The following is a 27,135-nucleotide window of genomic DNA, read 5'->3' as shown; positions in this document are numbered from 1 at the left end:
AAAGCAGCCGAATGTGAGCTGCCACGCCTACGTTGCTATCAAGAGCCATACTGTCAAAGCCAAGCCTGGCAAGCAAGTCTGTGCCAAATCACCTGCCTGCAGATGTGTAAGATCACACAACTGCTGATGAGAAGGTGACAGCAAATCCTGCTGCTCTGTTTCTGCAAAAGGCCACAAGACTTCATGGTTATCAAAAGGGAAGCAGCACTCAGAGTGACTCCTGCAGCCTCAAAGGGTTCCTCTACTTTATTGCCCGTTACCTGCAAGTACACAAGTATCTGCAAAACCTTAACTGATGAATCACTATTTGATTAACTGAAGAACTAATAAAATCTGCACCCTCTGCACTGTGGCAATAAGGTGAAAAGACAACTCTTTCTTCCTAACCCCTAATGAACAGCTAGATTATAATTTAAGGGGATAGCCTAGCTATTGAAATGGTAATTATCTCTACAAGGACCAGTGTTATCACATAGATGAGAATTTTTCTGAAGTTCACTGATACAGCATCACTGCTAAAGTATTTTGTCTAAATTTCAACAATTTAAACATTTAAATATTTCTAAATTACATTTAAGGATCAAATAAATTAATACATATGCTTCCTCTTTGGCAACAGCTCTACTTCATGCCATAACAAACACGGCTTTATGAAACAGAAATGCATATTGTGAAAGTGCCTTTTTTGTCATGGCAAATATCCAAGACAGCAATTAAATCACACAAGTAGTTGATTGTATATTCAAGATACAGACCCCAGCTCAGAATGAGACAGAGATGGTACTTTCTCAGGCACTCTTTCCACTCCTGAAGGTCTAGTTTTTAGGAGTGAAAGGCTCAGTCATTTCATATCTGAAATTCCTTAATGGTATCACAGACAGCAAGACAGTTTCAAACCCCAGGTAGTGAATATCTTGCAGAAGTGAGGAATCACACTTTCCTACTGTCCTCAAGTTATTCTTTTTGTAAGCTGTGTAGTCTCACACATTATGCTAAAGTCTTCTTTGTTATGAGGCAGGTGGGGTTTTTCTTCTTTTTTCTTCTTCTTTTTAACAAACTTTAAAATAAGAACTAGAGAATGAAGTCTACAGAAGGAGGAAAAAGCAAGATCTCATCAACTTAAGACGAGGATGCTTGGCACTTTTTGTACTTCATTAATTCATCAGATTTTTGACATTGATTCTGCCACACAAGAAGGTGTTTTACACTAGTGAACCTGTACTACTGCACACATTGAACCCACCAGGCACCCTGACGATCTCTCAAATGTTTTATGTATTTGACTTATGTGGCTGACGTGCCAGACCAAAGTTTGAATCAAAGCCGATCATCTCCATTGCTGAAAGGAAGTGACTTCTAATTACAGCTCCACAATTACTTGTTCCAAGCAAAATCAGGACCCTTTTTCTTCTTAGCTTCTAACAAAGCTGTAAAAAATCATTGTTTTCCCACTAGTGTTCCCAGAAAGTTACTAAACATTTTGATAAATATCAGGCAATTAATGGAACATTTCCATATTTGGAAAAAAGAAGAAAATTATAAATATAAAATCAGTCATTTTTATCAGTTTATTCCCTCTTTACTCTTAATTAAAGGAATCAGAATTGAAATTAACTCTCTAAAATTTCACTATACAGCTTCATAAATACCTAGAAAATGTGCCTGTTTTCACCATTAGCTCAGTATCCAGCCCAGACTGGGTCTCTGGTGAACTACCAGAGTTCCTGCTCCTCCTGCAAAGAAGTCCCAACAGCCACTGTGTATCATGGGTCACTTGATAACCCAGTCCTAGCCATAAACAAAATGTATTTCTCTCACCCCAAACACAGCTTCAAATTTGATCTGCAATGTATTTTTCTTTTCCTATTTCATTTTTGACTATGTATTGCCAAAAACGTCTCAGTTTTCAGTCAAGCTTGATCCTTTTTCCCTTAAAAACCCCAACTCATCCATTTTAAGAAGGATTAGTGAAAACCTGAGGCATGTGTATCATGCTCAACCAATTATCTTTTCATGTCATAAAAAATCTATGTGTCTTCCTGTTCTGTCTTCCCACGAAACTCAGTATTCTTCCCCGCCTCTTGTGGTATGTACAAACATACGAGGCAAGATCTCCAACATAGTAATCCCACATTTAAAGCAAGTTTTCTGTACCCGTAGAGGTCAATCTATTTCTGAAATGCAACTTGGTTAAAATCACCAGCAGGAAAGTATCTTTCAGACTATATTCACTTATTCTGTAGTCTGCTATAATTTTCTCAACTAGAAATAGTGGTTTCAATAACTAAAACATCTGGTTCCTTTAAATATTCATTAACAATCTAAGTTAAAAGCATGGTTTTGTTTGTTCTTGAAATGAAAGCAGCCAGCTAAACTTTTCCTCTATCTGAAATACATCTATATTTAAACTCATGAGTTCTTAGATATGAACTGTGACTGTCCTGCCTGATTAACGTATCAGGTAAGTAAAGTTCTTGCCTGCCTGCTAAGAGAGAACATAGAAAACAATTCCAAAGTTCATGTATTCACATATTAAACTTACAAATTTACTGACAATTCTTTTTAACCATGCCGACTTGGCATATTCCCAAATACATAAAAATTAATTACCTGTAACATTACACCTTCATAATTTTAACCTTTTCATGCTTCACTACTTTTCAGTGACATTTACTTTAAAAAAAGGCTCTAGTCATCAAGAGGTTGCATATGAAAGACAATCAATCATAGAAATAGAAAAGATAGGGAAAAATCATTACAGAAGACTTAAAACACCTTTTATGACTGCTTATCAGGCCCTATGAGATAATCAATGGCTTCTCAAAGCTTACATTTTGACTGTGCTGAGTCATTTCCATAGAGTTAATTCAAAATGACCAATCCAAGTTATAAAAAAGTCTATGCTAGTGAATTTACTGTGAATGCTACTGATAGTTAAATGTTGTCTTGCCTTGAACTTAATATCAAGCTGGTGACCTCTGTATGGCTGCAATTAAAGTGGAAAAGAGTGAGAAAAATGCAAATGAAAAGTTCATTCATAAACTTTAAAGGGTAAACTGCACCCAAGAGAGGATCTTATCATTGCTTTTGAACTGCTTTCCAACTTTCAAAGCAATTTAAGATTGCCTATCGGTTCATCATGCATCTATGCTTTAATTTAATTAGAAGAATTGCTAGCTGCTGCTCAACTATACTGCAAATAACTTGGCTGTAACAATTTGCCTTTTTCAATAAAAAATACACTGAAAACTGCATACATGTCATGGAAATCAATCTTCATTTTCCCGTTCTTAATCAGAGTTTCAGGTTTTACCTAAATTGCTAATGAAAAATTAATTCCTGAAATATGGGTCAATTTGCTCATCCTTCAGCCACTGGCAAATGAAAATGAGACTATTCAAAGTCTCAGTTACGAAAAAGATTCTTTTAGACTTTACTGAACAAGCAACAACCCAAGAACATATAGATACAGACCCAATTTTTGAAGCATTTCTCTGGTTAGCTCTTGTAGTATAGCTGAAGTGACACCATTGCCTTGTCTACCAAATAATTTTTTACTAGTAAATACACAGGAACTCATTCATCTTACAGCCCAACAGTTGTCAGCACATGCAATCGTTCACCGAAGATTTTAGTCTCATTAACACCAACTGCTAGGCTTTTCTATAATTAATATTCTAGGATATGATACACAGATAAGAAAGTACATAAACCTTTTAGTAGCAAATAATGATTTGTCAACGTTTTTCGTCACACATTTACTCAGATACAGTAGTATTTGTAAAGAGAAGGCAAAATGATTATGGCATTAAATATGAGAATGATTTCATACAGAAAGCTGGACAACACATGCATATAGTAACCCAAAACCCCTGGACTACAATGTACAAGAGCCCTGAGTTTCTGTGCTCTGGAGCTACTACATTGATTAGAGAATGGCTGCAGAAACATTAAACAAAATGTCAGCTTTCACCTTCAATAATCTATTGTATAGACCGTATAGAAACTCTGAAATAACAGCTGTTAGTAGTTGATCTTCTCAACTAAACATTTATTTAACATCAAAGCATGCTTATGCTTATTTCTCTTTCCTATCAAGCCCTGAAACCATGACATAAAAAGAACACATGGGTTCATTATTGGTAATGAAAGAGGAATCCTCAGGCAACATGAATGTAGTTGAGGTCAAAGATGAATACAGCACACCCAATAAAAAAATTACTGCATTCCTATGTATTGATTACTGAGAAATGCACATCTGAATTCAAAGCTAAGATCAGTTTCTAACATAGAAAAGGGATAAAGAAACAGATGGAGGGAAAAGATAACAAAAAACTACTATGCAAGAGAGAGACAGAGCAACTCTACTGGGCTAGGCAGCAAGACATGTATCTATAAACAGCTAACCTACTTTCCCAGCGTGCCCCAGCATACCTCTAATTTCAGCATAAGTCTCGATGCCAGGTACCACTACAGAGCTGGACACTGCCTATTCAAAATGCAAAGTTACTTCTTTCCTTACTGAAAATATTTGCATAAAGAGAAACATGCAGTTCTCCTAATGATGAAAGTTCTATTTTCTCTGGAAGCCACAAACCCAAGCTACACTTTAAACATTCCACCAGACATAATTGTGCTCAGTCATGGTCTAATTCCAGGAAGAAGTGTAAATACCATCCCCTACAAGAGCATTTAGGATCCATCCCAAAAATTGGACAGCACCTATTTTGCTGAGAAAGGAATAATCAGAAACAAATTAAATCTCAAATAATTTCCTGGTGCTTGATGCAACTCAGTCACAAGCACAACTCATAAGACTATAATACAGGCAGAGTAAGCCAAAGGCTGGCAAACCCCTTTTACCACGCTTCAATAAAAAATTCCAAATCTTAGTAAAAATAAGGCAAAGGGGAGGAAAAAGGCATATTGAGATAAAACTGCTTCAGAAACTAACAACTTCCTAAATTAGCCATGAACATTTGCAGTTTTAAACAGACCATATCTAACCAAGAAATAAATGATTTGGCAAGAAAAACTGGCAGCCTAACCTGATTTTTTAGTTTTACGCAGTGTGACTGCATTTGACCCACCTGCACATTTGACTTTAATCAGTCATACCTACAAGAACAGGCAAGAAAGAAACCACTTCCATCAGGGGTAAGCATTCCTGCTATTCTGTAAGATTTTACCCTTCACAGGTAAAAGAGGCAGACTCCTTATATGCTGAAAGGATTTATTAAAGTTGTTTTAACCACACATACTCACTTCAACTCAGACTGAATTTCTAATTTGCCAATTTAGGAAGACTGTTTCAGTGCCACAGAAATCTAACAGCATCTGTATGGAAGATCAGGCTGCATTAGTAAGTTTCTCTCAAACCTCAGGGAAGGTTATTTGGTTTTAGTTTGCATGGTAGATACCTGCATAAAATGTCTTCCTTGGGTAGGTAATTCCCATAGCAAAAAATATAAATAAATAAAAACCCACTTAAAAAAACCCCACAGAACATTTTGATGAAGTTTATTCTTTGACTAATAATTCTGCCGTTATCATTAAGATGGGGAGATGCCATTTCCGGAAGTTTCAGACACTACTAGTTTTGCAATTTTTTTATATTTGCGATTTTTATATTAATGCATGTGTCTGAGAAAATTTTCAGGAGGTTTTCTGTTTTGAAGGAAGTAGTATTTGTACAGTCGGAAGGCAAGGAACTGCACTGAAGTTATGTTAGAAAGAACTGGAAAGTGCTTGTCACCCTCAAGCCCAGAGCTACCAAAAAACCAGCACATGCTCTGCAATGTTAATTAGCTATCAATAAGCACCATAGAACTCACTTGTACAGAGCTGATCAAACGTGTTTACTTAGGAAGTGTCCTGTGCTCCCAACAACAGCCCCACTCACTGATCAAATTACTTCAGTCCTCCACCAAACTCGGTTTTTCTTTTCCACCCCAATAAAACTAGCTTTTCCTGCACTGCTGTAATCTCAGTTCCCTCCTACGGCATTTCCAGTTCTCACACTCAAGAGAATTACCCATTTCCTCCACATCCCAACGGTCTCCCTACTACAATAGGTGATGGTGACCAGAAGGTACCATAAAGGGTCAGTCCCTAATTCCCAAAACAATAATTGCAAATAACTGCTAAACCACAATACACCAGGGAAGGTGGTACAAAAGTTATTTTACTGCAGCCATTATAGTACATCACCCTATGATGCTGAGCTAGAATGCTGCAGAGGAATAGGAAACAGCTTGGACAAAAAACATTGTGATTGCCTTTAGAGTTTCAGCAAGAAAGGACAAGATAAGATGTGAGTTTTAAAAAGCACCTGTCATTTTTGACACAACTATCAGCCTGATGCAAAACACATTTTTCCGTACTGAGAACTCTTCAAGCAATTCTAAATTCCAAGATTTACTCTCTGTCAAGATACACTGAGGATTTGATGCATTTACTATATAGCCATAATTCTTAATATTATGATGGTTTATTATCCTTTGCATATAAGAAAGTCAATGAAATATTTTGTCCCTTGCATGAAGTACACAAAACCTTTCTCCTTGTAAAAAAAAAAAAGGTTGTTGAAACAATCAGAAAAGACTGCTCAGTTTTAAATATAGAATATATAATGACCTAAATTTTGCAATTAAAAAAAATTGTAACTCTTGATTTCAGTGACAGTAGAGCAAAACTGTTCATTTCACCTTATCATCAAAAGTACGCAGCTTCTACAGTTTCAAAACTGTGTTACAGGGTGCGTGCAGTTGTCTACAGGGAAGACTCCTTCCCTGACTGATCAAGTGAGGCTTTCAATCAGCAGGATTATAATACCACCTCTTCAAAGTTCAGTTTTCTTCCCCTAAATCCAAACTAACCTAACTAAAGAGGTCCTTCTTGGTCATAAAAGCTTGAGGGCTTCTAGGGGCACTTCCTGTTCTTCAGTACCTTTTTTACTCCCCTTGATGACACTGTTCTTTAGGGAATGTTTTTCACTGGGTTTTTTTAAGCCTTTCATCTAGCAGTCCTGCTCAGACTCAACTCCTTGAGGCTCTGCTCAACAGGGCAGCTGAGCCCACAGACTTAGTAAGGTCCCTGCTGACACAACTCCTAAGGATACAGAGGATAATTAGTATAAAAATAAATACTTTCCATGTAAAGAGATCTATCAGTGGTGCATTAATAAGCAATGTCTCATAATGCAGCTAGATATTTAAAGTGTTGAATCTTGAATTAGTACAAAGAAAGCCTCATAGGTGTCATGGAGTATATTAGTGTTCACATGGACTGATAATTACCCTGTGGAACTTGATAAAGGATCAGCTTGGTGCAAAAATAGTCCAGCAACTGATTAAATAAACCTAATCTATACTTTACTGCTAATTGGCTTTTCTTCTTTGCATGATGATGGAACAAACTGAGTATAGAAATGGACAAAACCTTCACAAAGTGAGCATAACAGGAACAGATCGAAGGGGATAGAGGGAGGAGAAATTATCTTTCCAGTGTTATGAGATATTCATGAGGTTATATTTTCTAAACTCCATTTGATAACTTGCACATCCTGATAATAATTGCTAATTTACTGAAGTCTTCCTGAAATGGGGGGGGGCAAGGGGAAGGAGAAATCACTTAGCACATTTGATCAGACACAGAAACACTAAGGCAAATACAAAATTATGTAGCAACAAAACAAACAAACAAAACCACAAAACCCAAGCAACAAACAACACAGGTTTTCTTGCAAACTACAATTTAGCTAACAACAGTAAATTCATTCCTAGAAAGTAGGATGGTGGCAATTAGGAGACACACACAGAAGTGGGTTCAGGAGGTTTATGCATGCATCCTTTCATCTAGCAAAGACACTACTTTCCTTTTATAATGCAATATATTTGGCTTAATACACTTGAAATTTGAAAGGTTTATGCTAGCTCATTGTAAGACATCACCGAAGCTGTACTTTGCATTCACCTAAAGGAAAAAAGTTGAAGGATTGGCACATGTATTATGAGACAGAAATTCAAACAACTTTGAATACTGTCATACAGTGGGGCTTTGGTGTCTTTTCTTCAAGATAATTTTTGAAAAGATTATTAGAGGCCTCAAAACTTAGTAGATATGTTTCTTTTCCGTCCTGGTCTGGGAACTTGTAAAGCAGCTTACTCTATCACTGTCATGGGCACTGAATCAGACTCAACAGGTAGCACTTCACAAGCAAATTACTGCCCAGGGAAGCAATACATAATCTAAAGTGTGGATTACAGGCTGTTAACTTAGCTTTGTCCAGGCTTTGGCAGTGGCAAGGCAGTTTAGCTCTCACTTACCACTCACCTGCCACAGGTTTAATCATTCAGAAGCACTAATGTGCTATAAAAACATTCAAAGTTTGTTTACTCCAAACATGAATCTCTGCCTCCTCTACAAAGCTACAAGAGCACCTCACATGCATTTGATATCAGAGACACTGATGTTTATATGACCTTAGCTGTGATCCTAGACCTAGTAAGGCCATCACAGTCATTAATTACAGTAGCTTATTGGTGGCACTGCAAAAATGACACTCACAAAACCAGGCAACCACCAATGAGGAACGGTCACATCTTGTGGCAAAGCTCAGTTGGCTACACACAGCAGCTGGCTGAGCAAGAAGGCACTATCACAACACTTCATTCCATATGTACGCTCAGACAGGACCATCACACAACCTTTGGCTCTGCTTGGAAGATGTCCAGTTTTGAGGGGATTTACACTGTCCGTGCAAATGGCAGAAATGCAAAACAGGTTTTTACAAGTGTATGAACTAATCAAACAGCACTCTGCCCAGACTGGAGCAGATATCATAATAGTATTAATACTGCCATGAGTCAGACCAGCTCTCAGAAGGCATAGGGTAAACCTTGATATTGTACTTCAGGAAAATAAATTGCTCTCTGGTAACAAACAGATCCGTTACTTTTGCTGGCCTCTTCCATCTCTGCCTGCCAAAGACCATAAACAAAGCACATGCTGTATGGATTCTTCATTGCAAATGTATCCAACTGCTTTAGAGTGTCTAAGGGAAAGAAGCTTGGAAAGGAAATATGATTTTTACCTGAGTAAATTCATGGACAGATGTCAACTAAAACAAGTAATTGTGAAAGACTGAACAAAAAAATTATTCCTACTAGTTACATTCAATGCTTTACTTTAGGGATCAGCTGAGTAGTCAACTTGCCCCGTAAAGCAGGACTTCTTTTTCAAGCTACTGCTTCTGAATAATTCAACTTTGTTCTACATTAATTAATATTGCTTCTCATATTCATTGAAAAATGAAAAATAAAACTAAAAAAAAAAAAAATTATGTTGGACTACAAATAGTCCTTTAGCCTATGTAGTAGCTACCACTAAAACACTCCCAGCAAACAGCACTCTTCTATTCCATTTGCTACACACGCTGGAGCTTCCACAACTACAGCGTAGTAAATTTTGGTCTTTTAAAAAAAAACAACTGGTGCAAGTAACTTCAGATAAATCATTCTGAGGAGTATATTGATTACTATCTGCTTCTATATAACTTGACACTGTACTTAAAATCTTCGAGCATTACAGATTCAGATGAGTCTTGGCTACATGGTACAATGCAACAGTTTCACATCATGCAGAAATCTCCAATCCATCTCCGAATGAGGTACTCTGCCCAGGCTGCTTTGCCAGACCACTGCGTGAGTCCACTGCCAGCCCCTGGCTAGTCCAGACACCTCAGGCTTCTCTGCACTTTATCACACTGCTCTTGCAGGACACATTTAATACATGTGTTTACTAGCTGAATCTTTTTAGGTACCATCTGTAACTTCTAAAGAAACTATCATTTGGAAGTCAAGTAAACATTTGAGCTACCAAGGTAAAACTTTGACTTCAAACATCCCTCTTCCACTTACATTTACCAAAACTGCTACAGTGCTACAACTAGATAAACAGCAAAGAGATGGTAGTTTATCAACAGAACCAGTTTCTCATTTCATAGATCAGATTTCTCAAGGTGCAGTTTGACTCAAAAAAGCCAAAAAGCAAACAAAACAGCTGACACCTGAACAGATTGTAGCTTATGAAGTTAAACGAATGTATTTTGCAACTTGGCATCTAAATCACTAGTCAGATTTTTCCTAGCCTAGATGCCCTCCTTGGCAGACACTGACCATTTTGCCTTCCAGCACAGCATATGTGCCTGACCAAGGGCAGGAACGGAGGCAGAGCTGGATTCCTTTCATCCGTGACAGCTGTATCAGGATAATTGTATGATTTGAATTATACCTTAAGATAACCAGATAAAAAACAAGGTAATGATCAAACACCAGTGATTAATAATTTCTGTCTCCTTTGCCTCTCTACTGAGAAGTCTATTGGAGCTGTGCAGATAAAAAGGGGTCACACTCTGTCATCCTGCATAGTTTGGGTGCCTAGTAACCCTGATGAGGCCACATACCCAGCTGGAGAGTAACTTGTGGTTGCCCAGTTTCCTTAAAACGACACTAAGCCCAAACCAAATTAATGTAGAATTTAAAGTAAAAGCATTTATTCACAAAGTCCAAAACAGACCACAATTACAAAGCATCATCAAATACCAAGGTGTAGAAGTGGTGGGGGTGGGGGCAGAAAGAGAGTTGTGTAAATCAATATGTCAAGATTAAATATGGAACATCTCTCCCCTTCCCTTTTACAACCACTTTGCTTCTGTTACAAGCTGAATATCATAGATCCTAGTCTTGCTACAACTTACAAATCAGGCTACAGTTGTTAGGAAGAGATTCTCCAGCAGAGAGAAATCACCTCCTTTGAAGATACATGTGCCCTGTAAGACCCGTTCTTCTCCCAGAAATTTGCCAAGGGGTCCAGACAAACTTATACCACCTCCCTGAAACTTCTAGCCCTCACTTATCCAGAAGGCACACAGATCACAATGATCTTGATTTACAATAAGCCCTATCTTGCCTCTTTGAGATTGCACTGTTTATTAAACCAGGACCTGTACTGTTAACCTGTGCAGAAGCAATTGAACAACTGCTGTATATTAGACACAATTTCAGCTGGTCCTAAAATGGATAAACCAACTGTGACAGTTTTTGTAACTTGCTAAAAACATCATAGGAATCAACCAAGCAGGGTGGCAGCAGTGCTTGCTGACCTAGCTCAAGCATATCTGCAGCAGGACCCCTGAGGCCAGACAAAGCAGGATGCCATAATGTGTGGGATGGGAAAAGACTACGAGGCACAGGATGGCCAGACAAATAAGGCAGAAAACAGCAGGAACCTCCACACTTACAGCTTCAACCTCCCTCGTCTCCTGGTCAGAGGAAACAGGACAGAGAGTGTGTCCTGCAATGAACAATGGAAGTCACGATCTTCACATTGATACTTAACATTAACTTAATGTCATCTTAATGGAAATGTTAATCAGGTGGGGCAATACCTACTGATTCAATCGGTTCTTCCATTTTATATTCTTAGATATAAGAAGCAAAGGTCATATATCAATAACAATTAAGAAATCCATATTTCTATTTCCCCCAGCAAGAGCTGCACAGCTCCGTGGTACCAAGCAGCATCTCTCCTATAAGGAAGGGGAATTGGCACCATCTTGCACCTAGAAAGAACAAGCTCTCGCTTCCTCCTCTTGTCATTCACTGTGTACGTTTCAGTGTGAAATGAGCCTTACATTGACCTTTATCCCTATCCAAACTGATGTATTAACTGACATACTTAGTACAAGCATCTACATGGTATAAACACATATTGTTTTTTAGTGCCTCTTGATTGAAACCCAGGAACAGCAACAAATAATCTTTTCAGGGACTAGTGACTTCCTCAGGATATTTTGAGAGCAAAACATGGATGGATAAGGAACAGCAACTCCATAATTTAGCAAATTTCCGTGAGACTCAACCCTTGCAGTGAACGAACAACTTGCCATTGTATCAAAGGTTGAATTTCACCATCTATTCCTACACATATATATACACACAAACATACATACATCTCTTACCTTGGTTTGCTTTTGTTTAGCACATAACTCATGGCAAAAAGCATATGTGACCTTTCTAGTTACATTTCTCAATTGTGTCCAAAGATGACAGCTGCTTGCAAAACAAACATATAAAACTTACAAAAAGTCAAGAGGACTTACAGGATCTGTCAGTTCTGGCAAGCTCGCTTGGTAGGTAAGAGGTCTACAGTCACGAGTATTATTCACCAAGACACAGGGAAGAAACATTGGTCCCAAATCATCCCCATCAAGCACGTCTACTGTCAGGGTGGTTGTACTTGTCCGTCGCTCATTAAGATTTTGGGCTCGGTCCTATGGAGCAAACAAGTTGTATATGGTAAGACCTTCTAAATTCAGAATCTACAAATAAGTTTAAAGTTAAAGCTAAGGTAAAAATGTGTAAGCACCATAATTACCCATTTTCTAGAAAAACAACTAATTACAGAAACTTCAGTCCTCAAGTTTACAGCCTTAAAGACTCAGAAATACAATTAAGAGGGAAAAGTTCACCTCTTGAATTAAGAAATACTGTGAGGCATCAGAAATAATACAGTTTTGATGAATTAATTCTTAGGAAATGTATGAAATTAATGTACATGTCTTGTTACAGCTATAAAAAATCCAGCGTATTTGTACAAGATAAAAAGTCCTTTGTGCCCTACTTACAAACTGAATTAGTTGTGGTTTAACGTGGCAGGCAGCTATACACCACACAGCTGCTTGCTCACTCCCCCTCAGCGGGATGGGGGAGAGAATCAGCAAAAACGTAAAACTTAATGGGTTGAGATAAAGACAGTTTAACACAAAAAAAAGGAAGAGAAAATAACAATAATGAAAAAAGAATATATGAAACAAGTGATGCATAAAGCAATTGCTCACCACACAGTGACCAATGCCCAGCCAGCCCCTGAGCAGCAGGCCAACCTCGGCCAACTCGCCCCAGTTGTTTTTTTTCAGCATGATATCATATGGTATGGAATATCCCTTTGGTCAGTTCGAGTCAGCTGTCCTGGTTGTGTCCCCTCATAGTTTCTTGTGCACAACCAGCCTACTCACTGGCACGGCAGTATTAGAAGCTGAAAAGTCTGGACTTGGTGCAAACACTGTTCAGCAACAACTAAAACATCAGTGTTATCAACATTACTTGATGTAATCATCCTAAACCCCAAACACAACACTGTACCAGCTCCTAGGAAGAAAATTAACCCTATCCCAGCCAAAACCAGGACAATATCCACCCCTTATTCTACGCCATCTACATCATGACCAGGTCTCACACTTTCCAATACATTCCAATTAATCACGACTATCTTTCCTGTCTTTTCATATATACACACAGATATAATTCCCTTAGTCTATGAGCCATCCCTCTAAAATGACCATTGAGTTCATTTAGTCCGTGACTTTTGGCCTCCACCTGTCATAGTAGTCCTTCAAGGCAAGAGAGATGGTGTGTGGTGGTGGGATTGCCGCATGCTGAAGCCAGCTCTGGTTCCATCACCATTGCAATTGTCTGGTTCTATCATTGCTCTGCTTTGCTCAGTTTCATCAGAATTCATTCTTCATTAATCCAGGTAATTCTTACTGCAATACTGTTGATATGGCATTTAGCAATCACAGAAGTGATGACATACAGTATTATATAGCAATTAACGTCATACAATTAAAATCAATGACAGAATCAAATCGCCATGAGGTACACATCAGGCTTCCCCATCCTTCCACATTACCCACCAAGTGCACCCAAGTCCCTGAGCAAAAACAATCCCATGGATGGGTCTGCCTTTCCCTGAGGCAGGAATAACACAGACTGTCTTTCCCAGCACATTCTTTACACACACTACAGGTGCTTTATCCCCTTCTACAGTATGTAGAAGTTTTGACTAGGCAGGACCAGCCCAACTGGCAGATCCTCTAGTGTTGACTAACACATTGAGCAAAAGCCACCTGGTACCCCAGTGTTTGAAGGTCTCACCACCCATTGCTCTCACTCTAGCCTTTAATAGCCCATTGTATTGTTCAATTTTCCCAGAGGCTGGTGCATGGTAGATGTCATATACCCACTCAATCCCATGCTCTTTGGCCCAGGTGTCTGTGAGATTCTTTTGGAAATCAGTTCCATTGTCTGACTCAATTCTTTCTGGGGTACCATGTTGTTATAAGGCTCAGGAAAGCATTCCAGCAGTGGCATGGGGCACGAGATACGTTTCCAGCCATCCAGTGCTTGTTTCTACCACTGTAAGCACATGGCACTTGTCTTGGTGGGTTTGCAGGAGTGTGATATGGTCAGTCTGCCAGGCCTCCCCATATTTATATTTCAGCCATCATCCACCATACCAGAGAAGCCTTAACTGCTTGGCTTGCTTAACTGCAGTGCATGTCTCACATTCACAAATGACCTGTGAGATAGTGTCCATGGTGGTCAAGTCCACCCCTTGATCACAAGCCCATCTATATGTTGCATCTCTTCCTTGATGGCCTGAGATGTCATGGGCCCACTAAGCTGTAAGTAATTCACCTTTACGTTCCAATCCAGGTCCACCTAAGCCACTTCAAGTCTTAGCACCTGAGCTAGCTGATGGTTGTTTTGATGCTCTTTAGTTTAGTAGCCCACCTCCTGGGTATATGAGCATCTATATGACACACCTTCACAACCAGGTTCTCTACCTGAGCAGCAATATCTTGCCACAATGCAGCAGCCTAGACGAGTTTACCTCTGCATTGCCAATTACTTTTCTCCCATTGCTGTAACCACACCCACAGGGCATTTGTCACCATCCACGAGCCAGTACAGAGATAAAGCATTGGTCATTTTTCTCATTCAGCAATAGCTAAAGCCAGCTGGATAGCTTTCACCTCCACAGACTGACTCAATTCACCTTCTCCTTCAGCAGTTTCTATGACTCATCATAGGGGACTCCACACAGTTGTCTTCTACTTCCAATGCTTTCCTACAATACAGCAGGACCCATCAGTGAACAAGGCATACTGCTTCTCATGTTCTGGCAGTTCATTGTACAGTGGGGCTTCTTCAGCACATGTCACTTCCTCCTCTGGTGACATTCCAAAATCTTTGCCTTCTGACCAGTCCATGATCACTTCCAAGATTCCTGGACAACAGAGGTTTCCCATTTGAGCTTGCTGTGTGATCAGCGTGACCCACTTACTCCATGTAGCATCAGCTGCATGATGTGTAGAGGGGACCCTCCCTCCAAACATCCAGCCCAGCACCAGCAGGCAGGGTGCCAGGAGGAGCAGTGCTTCAGCACCAATCAATTCCGAAGCAGCTCAAACCCCTTCATAAGCTGCCAGTATAACTTTTTCAGATGGAGTATATTGAGCCTCAGATCCTTTATATCCCCAACTTCAAAAGCTTAAGGCTTGACCTAGAGTCTCCCTTGGTACTTTCTGCCACAGGATCCAGGTAGGACCATTCTTCTCCCCAGCTGTGCCACAGAGTGCATTTTTTACTTCTTGCTGTGCTTAGACTGGGCCAAGGGCTACTGCTTGAACTATCTCCTGTTTAATTTGTTTAAAGCCTTGTTGTTGCTCAGGGCCCCATTTAAAATCATTCTTCAGGTCACTTCATAAAAAGGGCTTACAATCAGACTGTAACTTGGAATCTGCATTCTCCAAAAACCCACAATGCCTAAGAGAGCCTGAGTTTCCTTTTTACTAGTTGGTGAAGACATAGCTGTTATTTTGTTCATTGGGATCTGACGACACCCATCTTGCCATTTTATTCCCCAAAACTGGATCTCCTGTGGAGGTCCCTTGACCTTATTTTGTTTTATGGCAAAACTAGCTTTCAGAAGGATTTGGACTACATTCTTCACTTTCTCAAAAGACTCTTCTGCTGAATTGCCCCATACAATGATGTCATCAACATATTGCAGCTGTTCTGGAGCTTCACCCTGTTCCAGTGCAGTCTGGATCAGTCCATGGCAGATGGTAGGCATGTGTTTCCACCCCAGGGCAGGTGATTACAGGTGTGCTGGATACCTCTCCAAGTGAAAGAAAATGTGGCCTACCCTCTACTGCCAAAGTGATTGAGAAAAATGCAACAGTGATATCAGCTGCGGCATACCACTTCGCTGCCTTTGTCTCCAGCTTGTATTGAAGTTCTAGCATGTCCAGTACAGCTGTGCTCAGTGGCAGCATGACTTCAGTCAGACCTTGAGAGTCCACTGTTAGTCTCCACTCTCCATCTTGATAGTCCACTGTTAATCTCCACTCTCCATTACACTTTCCCCCTGGCCATATGCGACTATTAAAGGGTGAGTGGGTCCTGCTGATCACTCCTTGGTTCTCCAATTGACAAATCAGCCAAAACCAGGACAGAAATACATCTTAAGCTGCCTTCTGTAGCTCTACCAAATCCTATCTAAAAGTCAAAGGACTTCCACTTACAGAAATGGAAAGCATAAGCAGTAACTACTTATCTTTTAATTTGCAGTGGAGAGGCCCTGGGCTGTAATGCTCAACCCACCTCGGCACACCGCAATGTAAGAAATATTTACCACCCCCACACACCCCACCCTCCAAAAAAAACAGCTAGAGGACAGTAATGAGACTGACCCAAGATCTCCAAACTACATTCCATGTGGAAATCTGATTCATCTAGAGAATAAGTTATACTGCTCTAGTTTTTAAAAGTTGAAGAACGCTTCTGTCCACAATAAAGTATCTACAATGCTGCACCCCAAAAAAAGGCTCCATGGTACATGGCAGTTTCTTTTCAACATATCATAGTTTGGCTTTTTTATTTATTTATTTAAATGTTTGGATACATAAGACACCATTGGGTATTGCAACTTCTTTATTGTCTCCTTTTTTTTACTTTCCAGATGGAACAAAATAAAGCTATACCTTCCTAAATTGTGAGAACCACCTAGATTATTTTTATACCCCAAACAATGTACACACTAGCAACAGTTCACCTTTTCTTTCTTCTTTTGTTATCATAGTGGAGAAACAGCGTGACTATCCCATTATTTAGGTTTTTTTAAAGCAGTCAAAATTTTTTCCATTTTCACAGAGGAACTGTTGTGATAGCTTTTCTTTACAAAAATAAAATCTTTCAGAGGGAGTATGGGCAATTAGATAAGTCTTGCCCTCCTATCCTAGGATAACATGGCTATAAAAAAGAAAAGCATATTTTTTTAAAGTATTTACGCTGTTAGTATCATCATCTGTGTAAGAGGAATAGATCATTGCTCTAAATCAGACTGAATACACATTTTTTTCCTATTTGGCAGCCCACTCAGTTTTTGAAACTGTTTCACATTTATAGTTACTAAATATGGGAATTTCTGAATTCAGCTTTCTTCATGGTCAATAAGGAAAAACAATAGCAGCTACAAGCAGCAGCATTCATAATTAGCTAAACTTTTTTATGTTCCCCCAATATGTGCCTTTGAGTAATACTGGAACAGAGCAGATACAGAGAAATTAATTTCATGTAGTATCTTCAGTATGCAAGAACAATAAAACATCATTGATAATGTAATCAGTGGAATAGAAGTATGATTGAATAGCACATTCAATACAGAAAATTAAATGCAGCCTGCAGTATTTTGTAAAGTGGGGGAAAAAAAGAAAGGATGCATAAGGCAAACTCCTAAAAAAGCTGAAATAAGCTGGGCTGTAGAACATAAGAGTCTTCGCTTGAAATATAATTTCTCATCTGTGAGAACTCAAAATTGTAGTAAGCTCAATTCCCATTTGAGTATGTTTGAGAACACACATGGCCTTGCAAGACGTATCAATCACACAAGCTCCCCCATTATATATAAACATAATACAGAAGCTGTCAGCACAGCTCTAGTCCCAAACCCAATACCACAAAGGTGACAATTTACTGTGTAAGGACCACATATTAAAAAAAAAAAAAACCAAATTAATATTGAAATTGTTTTGTAGTACTGCCACTGTGCATCCCACACTGTGCCTTCACCAGTTGCTCCTTCAGTGTGGTAGGCTCCTCACTTCACACAAGGTGTTTGCACCTGCTGCACACCATGCCTTTCTCTTGAAAAACACAACCTGCTCAACTACCCCAGTTACTTTTCTAGGAGCACAGTATCTCATGAAACTCACAGCTCTGACATCAAAGAGCTGTGAATATGCAGTGGTGATCTGCAGAATAAATTATTGATAGAAAAACAAGGCAAATCAGTTCTGAGCCTTCCCACATTCCTGTTCAAGAGATCAGTAAGTTATGTTGCCCAGGTGAAACCACTTGTTCTAACAGCCAGGAAGCACCCTGAGATATATCTAAGTGCAAAAACCACTGAGGCACTCCTGGAGCTTATCTTCTGTTGAGGGAATGCTGAACACGCCACAGAACATATAGGAAAGTGGGCTGTGAAATGTATCTACACTTCTGTATCAGAAAGATGACAGTAATATAAATGTGTGAATTCAGGACCAAGCTAAAGTTGTTTCAGAGCATTCTCATTTTCCCACAAATGAAGTAGTATCACAACAGAGGTAAACAATAGAGAAGTTTTTGTTTCAGCTATTATCAGAAGGACAAAAAAGGAAAAAGCTTTCACAGCCCTCAAGGGCACCAAAAAATTTCTCTGATGACAGATATATTAGATACAGTTTAAACATCACTTCTCAGTATGCATTATCCACTGCCAGGCACTCTGTAAAAACCTCCACATACACTTGCACAATATGACTTGAAAGAAGAATCACCTCTTTATAGAATAATGCATTTCAAACCTGAAGGATACAACTAAATTGTATCCATTAAAATCATTTGAGATCAAATTAGCATCACTAGATTTGTTAGAAAATGAACACTTAGTGACACTAGAATGTACTTTCCTGCATGGTCTGTACTTCAAATTTGCAACTTGTTCCTTGTGCAAAAAAAGGTTGTCTTGTTATACACACTGAGCAAGCCTTTTAAACAAATAATAATATATATAAGCTTGCAACAACCTAGATGAATGCTAAATAAGACCTTCAGGAGAAGAGTAATATTAAACCTGATATTTCAATGAGACTTTTCCTTGCCTTGGAAAAATCTAAATCTGCAAATTAAACCCCCACCTAAATCAGTAACATAAATGGCCATGAAGAGATCTATACTTACATTTGCTTGAACAATGACAAAATAGCGAGTCTTTTCTTCATAATTTAGTCTTTCCCGTAGAACTACTGCTCCAGACAAAGTGAGAGGAATATCAAAGGTTCTGTTGGAAGTCTGCAAAAGTTGAAACAATACAGTAACACTGAATGTGCTTCAAAGTTAAAACACGTTTCAGATCGTTTATAACAAGATGATCAATTGGAAGGCATACCAAAATTGCATATGCTTTCCAGATTAGAGATTTTAAAGTTTTCTATGTTTTCTCACCAGTTTACTCCATAAGAATACCACAATAAACAATCAGTATGTAACAGAAATCTGATTCTTTGCATATGCATTATTATTTCCAACCACAACTGAAATCTAGCTATCCTGCTTCTTGCAGATTTTCCAAGCTGAATTTGCAGTAGTATGTTCAGGAAACTTTTCCTGTTTGTCAGTTGAGAGTTCAGGTCTTCATTTTCTACAGATTGGGTTGTCTTCATCTATTTTATCACATTATTGCAGAAAGTATCAAGTACTAGAGATTTAGACTACATCATTGTACTTATCCTCTCTTTATCCTGGCTTTCGTTAAGGGCAATGAAGTAGTAAGCATGAGGAGAACATCAAGAACACACTTAGGTGCCAGTTCACAGTGCCAGTTATGCACATGTTCATACACTAGTAAATTCAGATTTGAGGGTAAATCAGGATGGGTAAATCGGCTGAAATTCACGTTGTCCTGCATATTTGCTAACACAGATTCAGATTACAAAGCTGTGGCACTGAACAGCAGGAGGGTACTGCTGGGGTGCACAGACCTTTGACTAATGACCCATTTGCAAGGACAAGTACAGGAACAGACACAGGTTTCTGAACATGAGATCCGGTTCCAGTTCTATTATCAAATTAATCACAATAAAAAACAAAAAAACCAAAACCACAAACTTCCCATGCATCAATATACCAATGCAGAGTATACTTTATGTGTAAGTATGTTGAATGGGTAGTAGCAGTACAAAATTCTAAAATCTCTCCTCTGAAAACACTGCAGAGGTACAGAGCACTGTTCTTTCCTTAGATAACATAACAAGGCCTTTTTCCTCTCAAAGTTGAAACATCTGCTAAATTTGCAGGGTTTTTTTCAGCAAATATAATTATTGTTTCATTCACCACATGGCAGGTATTTGTGGTGTGCAGGAAAAGAGGCCTGGAAAGTACTTCACAGACTCTGCTAAGTAACTGGAGACACTTATGTCTGAGTTTGGCACTCATCTTTTTGGGTAAAAAATACACAGTGGAAAAAAATATTGGTTACAATATCTATACTGAGGCAAAACAGCAAAGTAGAACAGACTCTTAGTGCTGGAAGAAGAAAGAACAAAGCACGGTACACTACTTTTGCCACCCTCTCCCCATTTCTTTTAATGGCATTTGCACAAAGCAAGCAGGTTGTGAACTATGCAAGTAATGGGTAACATCTTTGCTGTACAAGAAGATGCCATGTGTGTGCACATGCACACACAAGCATACATATATGGGCCACTTCTAAATCACGAGGAAGATTCTCCTGACTGCTTTAGCCTACTTGTCTCTGGTTTATAAGGCCAGAACCAGCTGGAAAAGACTCTGCAGCTGAAGATCAACCAAGGCACTCTCAAAACAATTGCCTTTTCCTTCACAGATCTTGGCATGAGGATGAACTTAAGTGGAACTGTAAAATCTGAACTGTTAGGGAGGATCAGCAAAAAACTTTGACCTCTTCCCAAACTGCCTATACGTGGAGAACTTTCTTGCTCCAGCACAGCATAGAAACACAATTGTTCAGCAGTGGTTTAAAGCTTAAACTCCAGACTTAAGTTTGTGCCACAGCTCCTGAAGGTACCACATGATATCAACACTGTGATCCCTCTGTAAATCCATTTATTTCTGCTGCAACCCAAACTGTAACTAAGCTCCAAGGCAATTAAAAGATGCACACAACACCATCACATCTCAGTGGCATTTCCATACAATCTTGAAATAATCCAGCACATGCTGGAAGTCAGGAATATCAAGACCTTGCTCTGTCAATGGCTTACTCCAAGCGAACAATACTTGCTCTCCTCTCACTTCAAAATGGAGACAACAAAATGCTTTTTTACAGCAGTCTTAACTTAGAACATTTGTTGGTCCATGGTCTTGAATATGGGCCAGTAAATTTAAAATGGGGAAAGTCACCAGGATAACAATCCCACTTCCTCCCAAGAGAGCTGCTATGTGAAAAATCAGTACAGCAAAAACATTATGCATATTCCCTAACTCCAGATAAACTTAAATGTTTAAATCTTGAATCCTCACCAAACACAATACCATGAATCTCAGCAAAATTAGCTACTAAGGAGGGAGTTCAGAACTTCTTTTGAGGATGTATTTGTCTTAATAACCTTCAGGTATCAATAGAGCCCTCAGAGATCTAACAATCCACTTTGCATTAGGAGACAGAATATTTTTTGCAAGTTAATTGACTTAATCCTTAGCTTTTGGCTAAGAATAGTTTTATGGCATTCCTTTACATGATAGCTAGAGCCCAATGCCATGTCAAGGATTTTTACATTCGTTTTTCTACTCGGCATTTATACATCTCCCCAGTTAAACAACAAAATAATTAAGTTAAATTGAAATTCTAGAATAACGCCTGTTGTTTTTACAGGGCTTCTTTCAAATGTCTAAATTAGTCTCCAATGAAACTTATGAGAAGACTATGTCATTGGTGTCAAACAACACTGTAGGCACCTTCATTATACTATATAGGAGAATCTCAGAAGTAGAAGAGAGAATTTTCCACTAAGCTGTACACATCAGTTTTGAGCCTAGTATAATTGTTTCCCAGGTAAAGGAAAAAAAACTGACTTGTAGCAGATACTATGCAGTAACTTTCTGGTGAGTTGACAACTGAGATGAAGCAGCTTACAATAATGAGAAGTCATCTCTGTCAAGCACACTAATAGAATTCATCACAAGCTAAAGCAATGTTATGCACATAAAGACTATCTACAGATGAAAGAATCAGGTTTATTTAATCCAGAATACAAAAGTAGTAAGGCAAAGATGTAATAAATCAACTAACTACTCCAATGAATTTATTTCAGCCAGGGAAATCCATTGCTCTTCTTCACAGTCACTGGGAGAACAAGAACGAGTTTCATTGAGTACAAGAGGAAGGTTTTCAGAAATGTGTTTTACCTCTTCCTGTGACAAAACACCAGACTACTTCAGCATGTTATAGTTGCTTCCATTAGTAGTTAGATAAACCTCTCTGCTGCACTTGAATATAATGTGGTTGTGGGAGATGCTTTTAGAATGTTTTCCCAGGATGCCTCTGAGCAATATAATGCTATGACTTAATAGTAAATTAAATACAAATCTGCTCTTATATTTCATTGTGGCACAATAAATTTTAACACAAGTAATATTTTCAGGGGTTTGGGTTTTTTTTATTTCTTTTCAGTATACCAACATATTCAATGAGTGCTAAAGTGTTTAATTTCTTTAAAACACTTCCCATTTCCTAAAGTTATCTGGAAGAAATATTTTCTGGAAGAGGTATTTTCTCAGTGCCAACATCTTTCATAGCCTTTATTTTAAGAGAAGAAATTATTTGAGCAGTTTTTGTTAAGTACTGTAAGTTAAGGGTAAGAAAAAAAAAAAAAAGAGTAGTGAGGAAAATTCAGAGCCTGGGGGTTGGTTTTTTTTTTTTTTTTGTGAATTAGAAACTGTTTGTCCATTCCTTTCACTCCTTCCTGCCTTGTTTACTCTTCAAATATTTGTGGCAGTGGAATAGTATTTATTTTTAACACTTCCGTCATGGAAACAGGTAAAAGATGATGTTAACATAACATTTTAGTACTCACTATTTCCATAGAAAACCCTTACCTCTATAAGTTTAGGAGATAAACTGTTCAGTCATACATATCACTAGTACAAAGAACAGCTGAGAATGTAACATGATGAACCCAGACATCATGAGCTAGTAATTTTACTCACTTAAATAGTCTCACTGAAGTGTCATAACTCAAGAGACTGTTCAAGTTTGCACAATCAATTAAATGACTGCAAACATTTAAAAAAATGAAATAATTCCAAATATACACAAGATAGAAAGTCAGAAAATTCCATTTCTCCCAAAAACCTAACATCATTCAGGTTTTATATTTTATTTAGGTTATAACATCATAACTTTTGTCAAAAAGATATTGCCTCTATGAAAAATAAATGCTCCCCAGAAAAGCCGCTGTGGCTTAAGGTGCTGCAAAGTTTTTCAAGAGACTCAAAATACGTAGATTTAGTAAGTAAATGTTATGCCTCAGCATACAGCTATGCAAAAATCAACAATTACCCCAGTGAAAAGTAAAATGTAGGGTCTTGTATCATTAGTTCACACTGAATTAATTATTCCTTGATACTGTCACTATTCTACAAAATTCTACCTCCTAAAAAGTATACACACTAAGTGTAATTCAGTAGATATTTAAACTTTTGTTGACTTTAATGGAAATAGGACTGAAGCTTTTATGTGATGTACAGCTTAAACGGTGCAAATTGAATTGGAGCTTATGTGCCTACACTTTTAATTAAACTTAAAATTAGATTGCCGTTTTCCCACAAAACCATTTCTGCCCAAATTCCCCTTAAGTGAAAGTTGGGTATTTCAATGCAAGGTTACTAAGTCTATATACTTCCCCCCGCTGCTCCCCCTTCACTTTAACATCTGTGTCATCTTTGGGGTGAATACAAAATCAGGCTAGTCTGCTTAACAGATTATCACACAGATGATCTGCAGTAACTGTGGTCTTAGCCCATGGCAAAACACAGCCTGGTTTGCATAAAAGGATTGCTCAAATTACTACAAATTTGCTAAGAATATGCATATGGACACTTCACAAAAATCACTCATGCAAAACCTTGTCATAATAGTGAAATTCACACATCTGACCCTAGAAAGAATTTGATTTAATGCTTTAAGCTTTTTGTCTCTAAAGGTATACGTTTGCAAAGGTAGGGATCACTAGTATTTTATTTTAATGCTATAAAACACACTTTTTAGAAAACATTGATCTTTAAACATAAATCACTCCATGAAAAAAGTCAGAATGTCTCTTTTCAGAGTAACTTAGGCCAAGCCTACGAATATTTCTTGGCTGTGAATCTATTAGGTATAACGCAAATACATCTACGTATCACAGACTGAAAAGGCATGCCCATACCAAGATGAAGTGTGTGAAAAACACAAGAAGACGGGATTATTAAGGATTGGTAGTGAAGCAATCCAGCTGCTAAACAGCATGTCAATGAAAGGTAATCATAGAATCATAGAACCATTCAGGTTGGAAATGACATTTGAGATCATCAAGTCCAACCGTTAACCCAGCACTACCAAGTCCATCACCAAACCACGTCCCTAAGCACCACACCTATGCATTTTTTTAATACCTCCAGGGGTGGTTCACCACCTCCCTGGGCAGCCTGGTCTAATGCTTCACCACCCTTTCAGTGAAGAAGTTTTTCCCAGTATCCAATCTAAACCTCCCTTGGCACAACTCAAGGCCATTAACTCTTGTCCTGTCCCTTATTATCTGGGAGGAGAAACCTACACCCACTTGCCTGCAGTCTCCTTTCAGGCAGCTGTAAAGAACAGTTAGGTCCCCTGAGTCTCCTCCTCATCCATGATGATCATCTCATCATCATGGGAACTGAGTCCCAGTTCCCTCAGCTCCTCCTCATCAGACTTGTGCTCCAGACCCTTCACCAGCTTCGTTGCCCTTCTCTGGACACGCTCCAGCACCCCCGTGTCCTTCCTGAAGTGAGGGGTCCAAAACAGACGGGTGGATGTAACTCCACTCTTTGGGCTCTGCTGTCCAGCCATCTTTTCACCCAGCGCAGAGCACACCTGTCCAAACCATGAGCAGCCAGTTTCTCTAGAGGAATGCTGTTCGAGATGGTATGAAAGGCTTTACTAAGGTCCAGGTAGGCAACATCCACAGCCTTTCTCTGTCCACTAGGCAGGTTGTCTTGTCATAGGAGATCAGGTTCATCAAGCAGGACCTGCCTTTCACAAACTCATGCTGGCTGAGCCTGATCCCCTGGTTGTCCTGCATGTGCCATGTGATTGTGCTCAGGATGTCCTGCTCCATAACCTTCCCTGGCACCGAGGTCAGGCTGAAAGGCCTGTAACTCCCTGGGATCCCCCTTCTTGTAGATGGGCATCACATTGGCTAATTTCCAGTCTTCTGGGACCTCCCCAGTTAACCAGAACTGTTGATACATGATGGACAGTGGCTTGGTGGGCTGCTTCATCAGCTCCATCAGTACCCTCAGGTGGATCCCATCCAGCCCCACAGACTTGTGCATGTCTAAGTGGAGCAGCAGGTCACTAACCCTTTCCTCCTGGACTGTGGGGACTCCATTCTGCTCTTCATTCCTGTCTTCCAGCTCAGGGGGCTGAGTACCCTGAGCGAAGCTGGTCTTACTATTAAAGACTGAGACAAAAAAAGCATGAGGCACCTCAGCCTTTTCCTTGTCCTTTGTGACAATGTTCTCCCCCACCATTCAATAAAGGATGCAGATTCTTCTTGGCCCTCCTTTTGTTTCTAATGCATTTGTAAAACCAATTTCTTTTATCTTTTACAGCAGTGGCCAGCTGGAGCTCTAGCTGGGCTTTCACCTCTCTAATCTTCACCCTGCATAACCTCACAACATCCTTATAGTCCTCCAGAGGTGCCTGCCCCTTCCTCCAAAGACAGTAAACTCTCTTTTTTTCCCCTGAGTTGCAGCGAAAGCGCTGTTCAGCCAGGCTGGTCTTCTCCCCTGCCAGCTCATCTTTTGGCACATGGGGATGGCCTGCTCCTGCATCTTTAATACTTCCTTCTTGAAGGATGTCCAGCCTGCCTGGACCCCTTGGCCCTTCAGAACTATCTCCCAAGGGACTCTGTCAACCAGGCTCTTAAACAGGCCAAAGTCAGCCCTCCAGGTGTCCAAGACAGTTGTTCTGCTGACCCTCTTCCTTACTTCTCAAAGAATTGAAAATTCCATCTCATAATCATTACACTCAAGACATCCTCCATCTACCACATCACCCACCAGTCCTCCTCTGTTTGTGAACAGCGGGTCCAGTGAGGCATCTCCACCTTCCACGCACTCCAGGAATCTCTTAGACCTACCTTACTGGGTAGGTAAATTCAGCTTTGTTTACAGGGCGAGCAAAGCTTATAGACAGAGAGGACATTCTACATCATGAAGGAAAGCATTTCTTTTATGAAGTCCAACAGCAACCTCTTGTTCATTAATATATTTATATACACACACTTTAAAAAACAAAAAAAAAGCTAAATGCATTTACCTTGTCATGAGGATTATACTGGATGACATACTCTATCTGGCCATTTGGACCGTCATCAATGTCAACAGCACCGTTGTTTCCAGAAAATCCTGTAAAGATGGTTGTTCCAACTGGAGTTAACTGCAGGAACAGACACAGACAGGACAGATACCCATTAAAACCTTAAGGTATACAAGAAACAAAGAAAGAAACAAAGAACTGTTTGCAAGATCGATTCCCCCCGCCCGCCCCCCCCCCAGCCGTAGCTCTGGTCTACAATGCAAGGATGCATCCCCTTTGTTTGGCCTGGAACTTCATGCACTAGCAACTATCTCTTTCAGCTGCTGCCAAGTGCCACACAGAGTGAAGCCGATTCCCATTTTTATTCCACAGATTGTCTGCATCAGGGCAGAACCCCATTTGTTTTTAAAAAGATGAAGATAAAAAAGAAGTCTTAAAACTAAAAGAATTCATGAAATAAATATAAATAGATTAAAAAAAAATAAAAGCTACTTTTTCAGACACAGGAAGAAAAATAAAGATGAGCTGCAAAAGTAAACAGAACTTATTTAACAGTGTCTTCATGATAATGTGAATAGTGCCAGATAAATATTATTACTGCAAACACAGACACTCAGAGAGCTTTATGGCTTAAAACAAACACAAGAG

General features: G+C 39.2%; 1 protein-coding gene across 8 annotated transcripts in view; it reads right to left on the bottom strand.

The window, feature by feature from the left end:
- Positions 1-27,135, bottom strand: part of PCDH15 (protocadherin related 15) — a 442,830-nt gene that overhangs the window by 237,810 nt on the left and 177,885 nt on the right. For all 8 annotated transcript variants that reach the window (XM_037400858.1, XM_037400859.1, XM_037400861.1 and 5 more), the window contains 3 exons: positions 26,488-26,607; positions 19,131-19,241; positions 12,164-12,334 (listed from right to left, as the gene is read on the bottom strand). In XM_037400858.1, the coding sequence (XP_037256755.1) occupies positions 12,164-12,334; positions 19,131-19,241; positions 26,488-26,607 (402 nt within the window). The remainder of the gene's footprint in view (positions 1-12,163; positions 12,335-19,130; positions 19,242-26,487; positions 26,608-27,135) is intronic.

The sequence above is a fragment of the Falco rusticolus genome, chromosome 9, assembly GCF_015220075.1.
Source record: "Falco rusticolus isolate bFalRus1 chromosome 9, bFalRus1.pri, whole genome shotgun sequence".
NCBI classification, from domain to species: domain Eukaryota; kingdom Metazoa; phylum Chordata; class Aves; order Falconiformes; family Falconidae; genus Falco; species Falco rusticolus.
The sequence above is the reverse complement of the archived record's forward strand: the minus strand, read 5'-3'. Positions and strand labels throughout refer to the sequence as shown.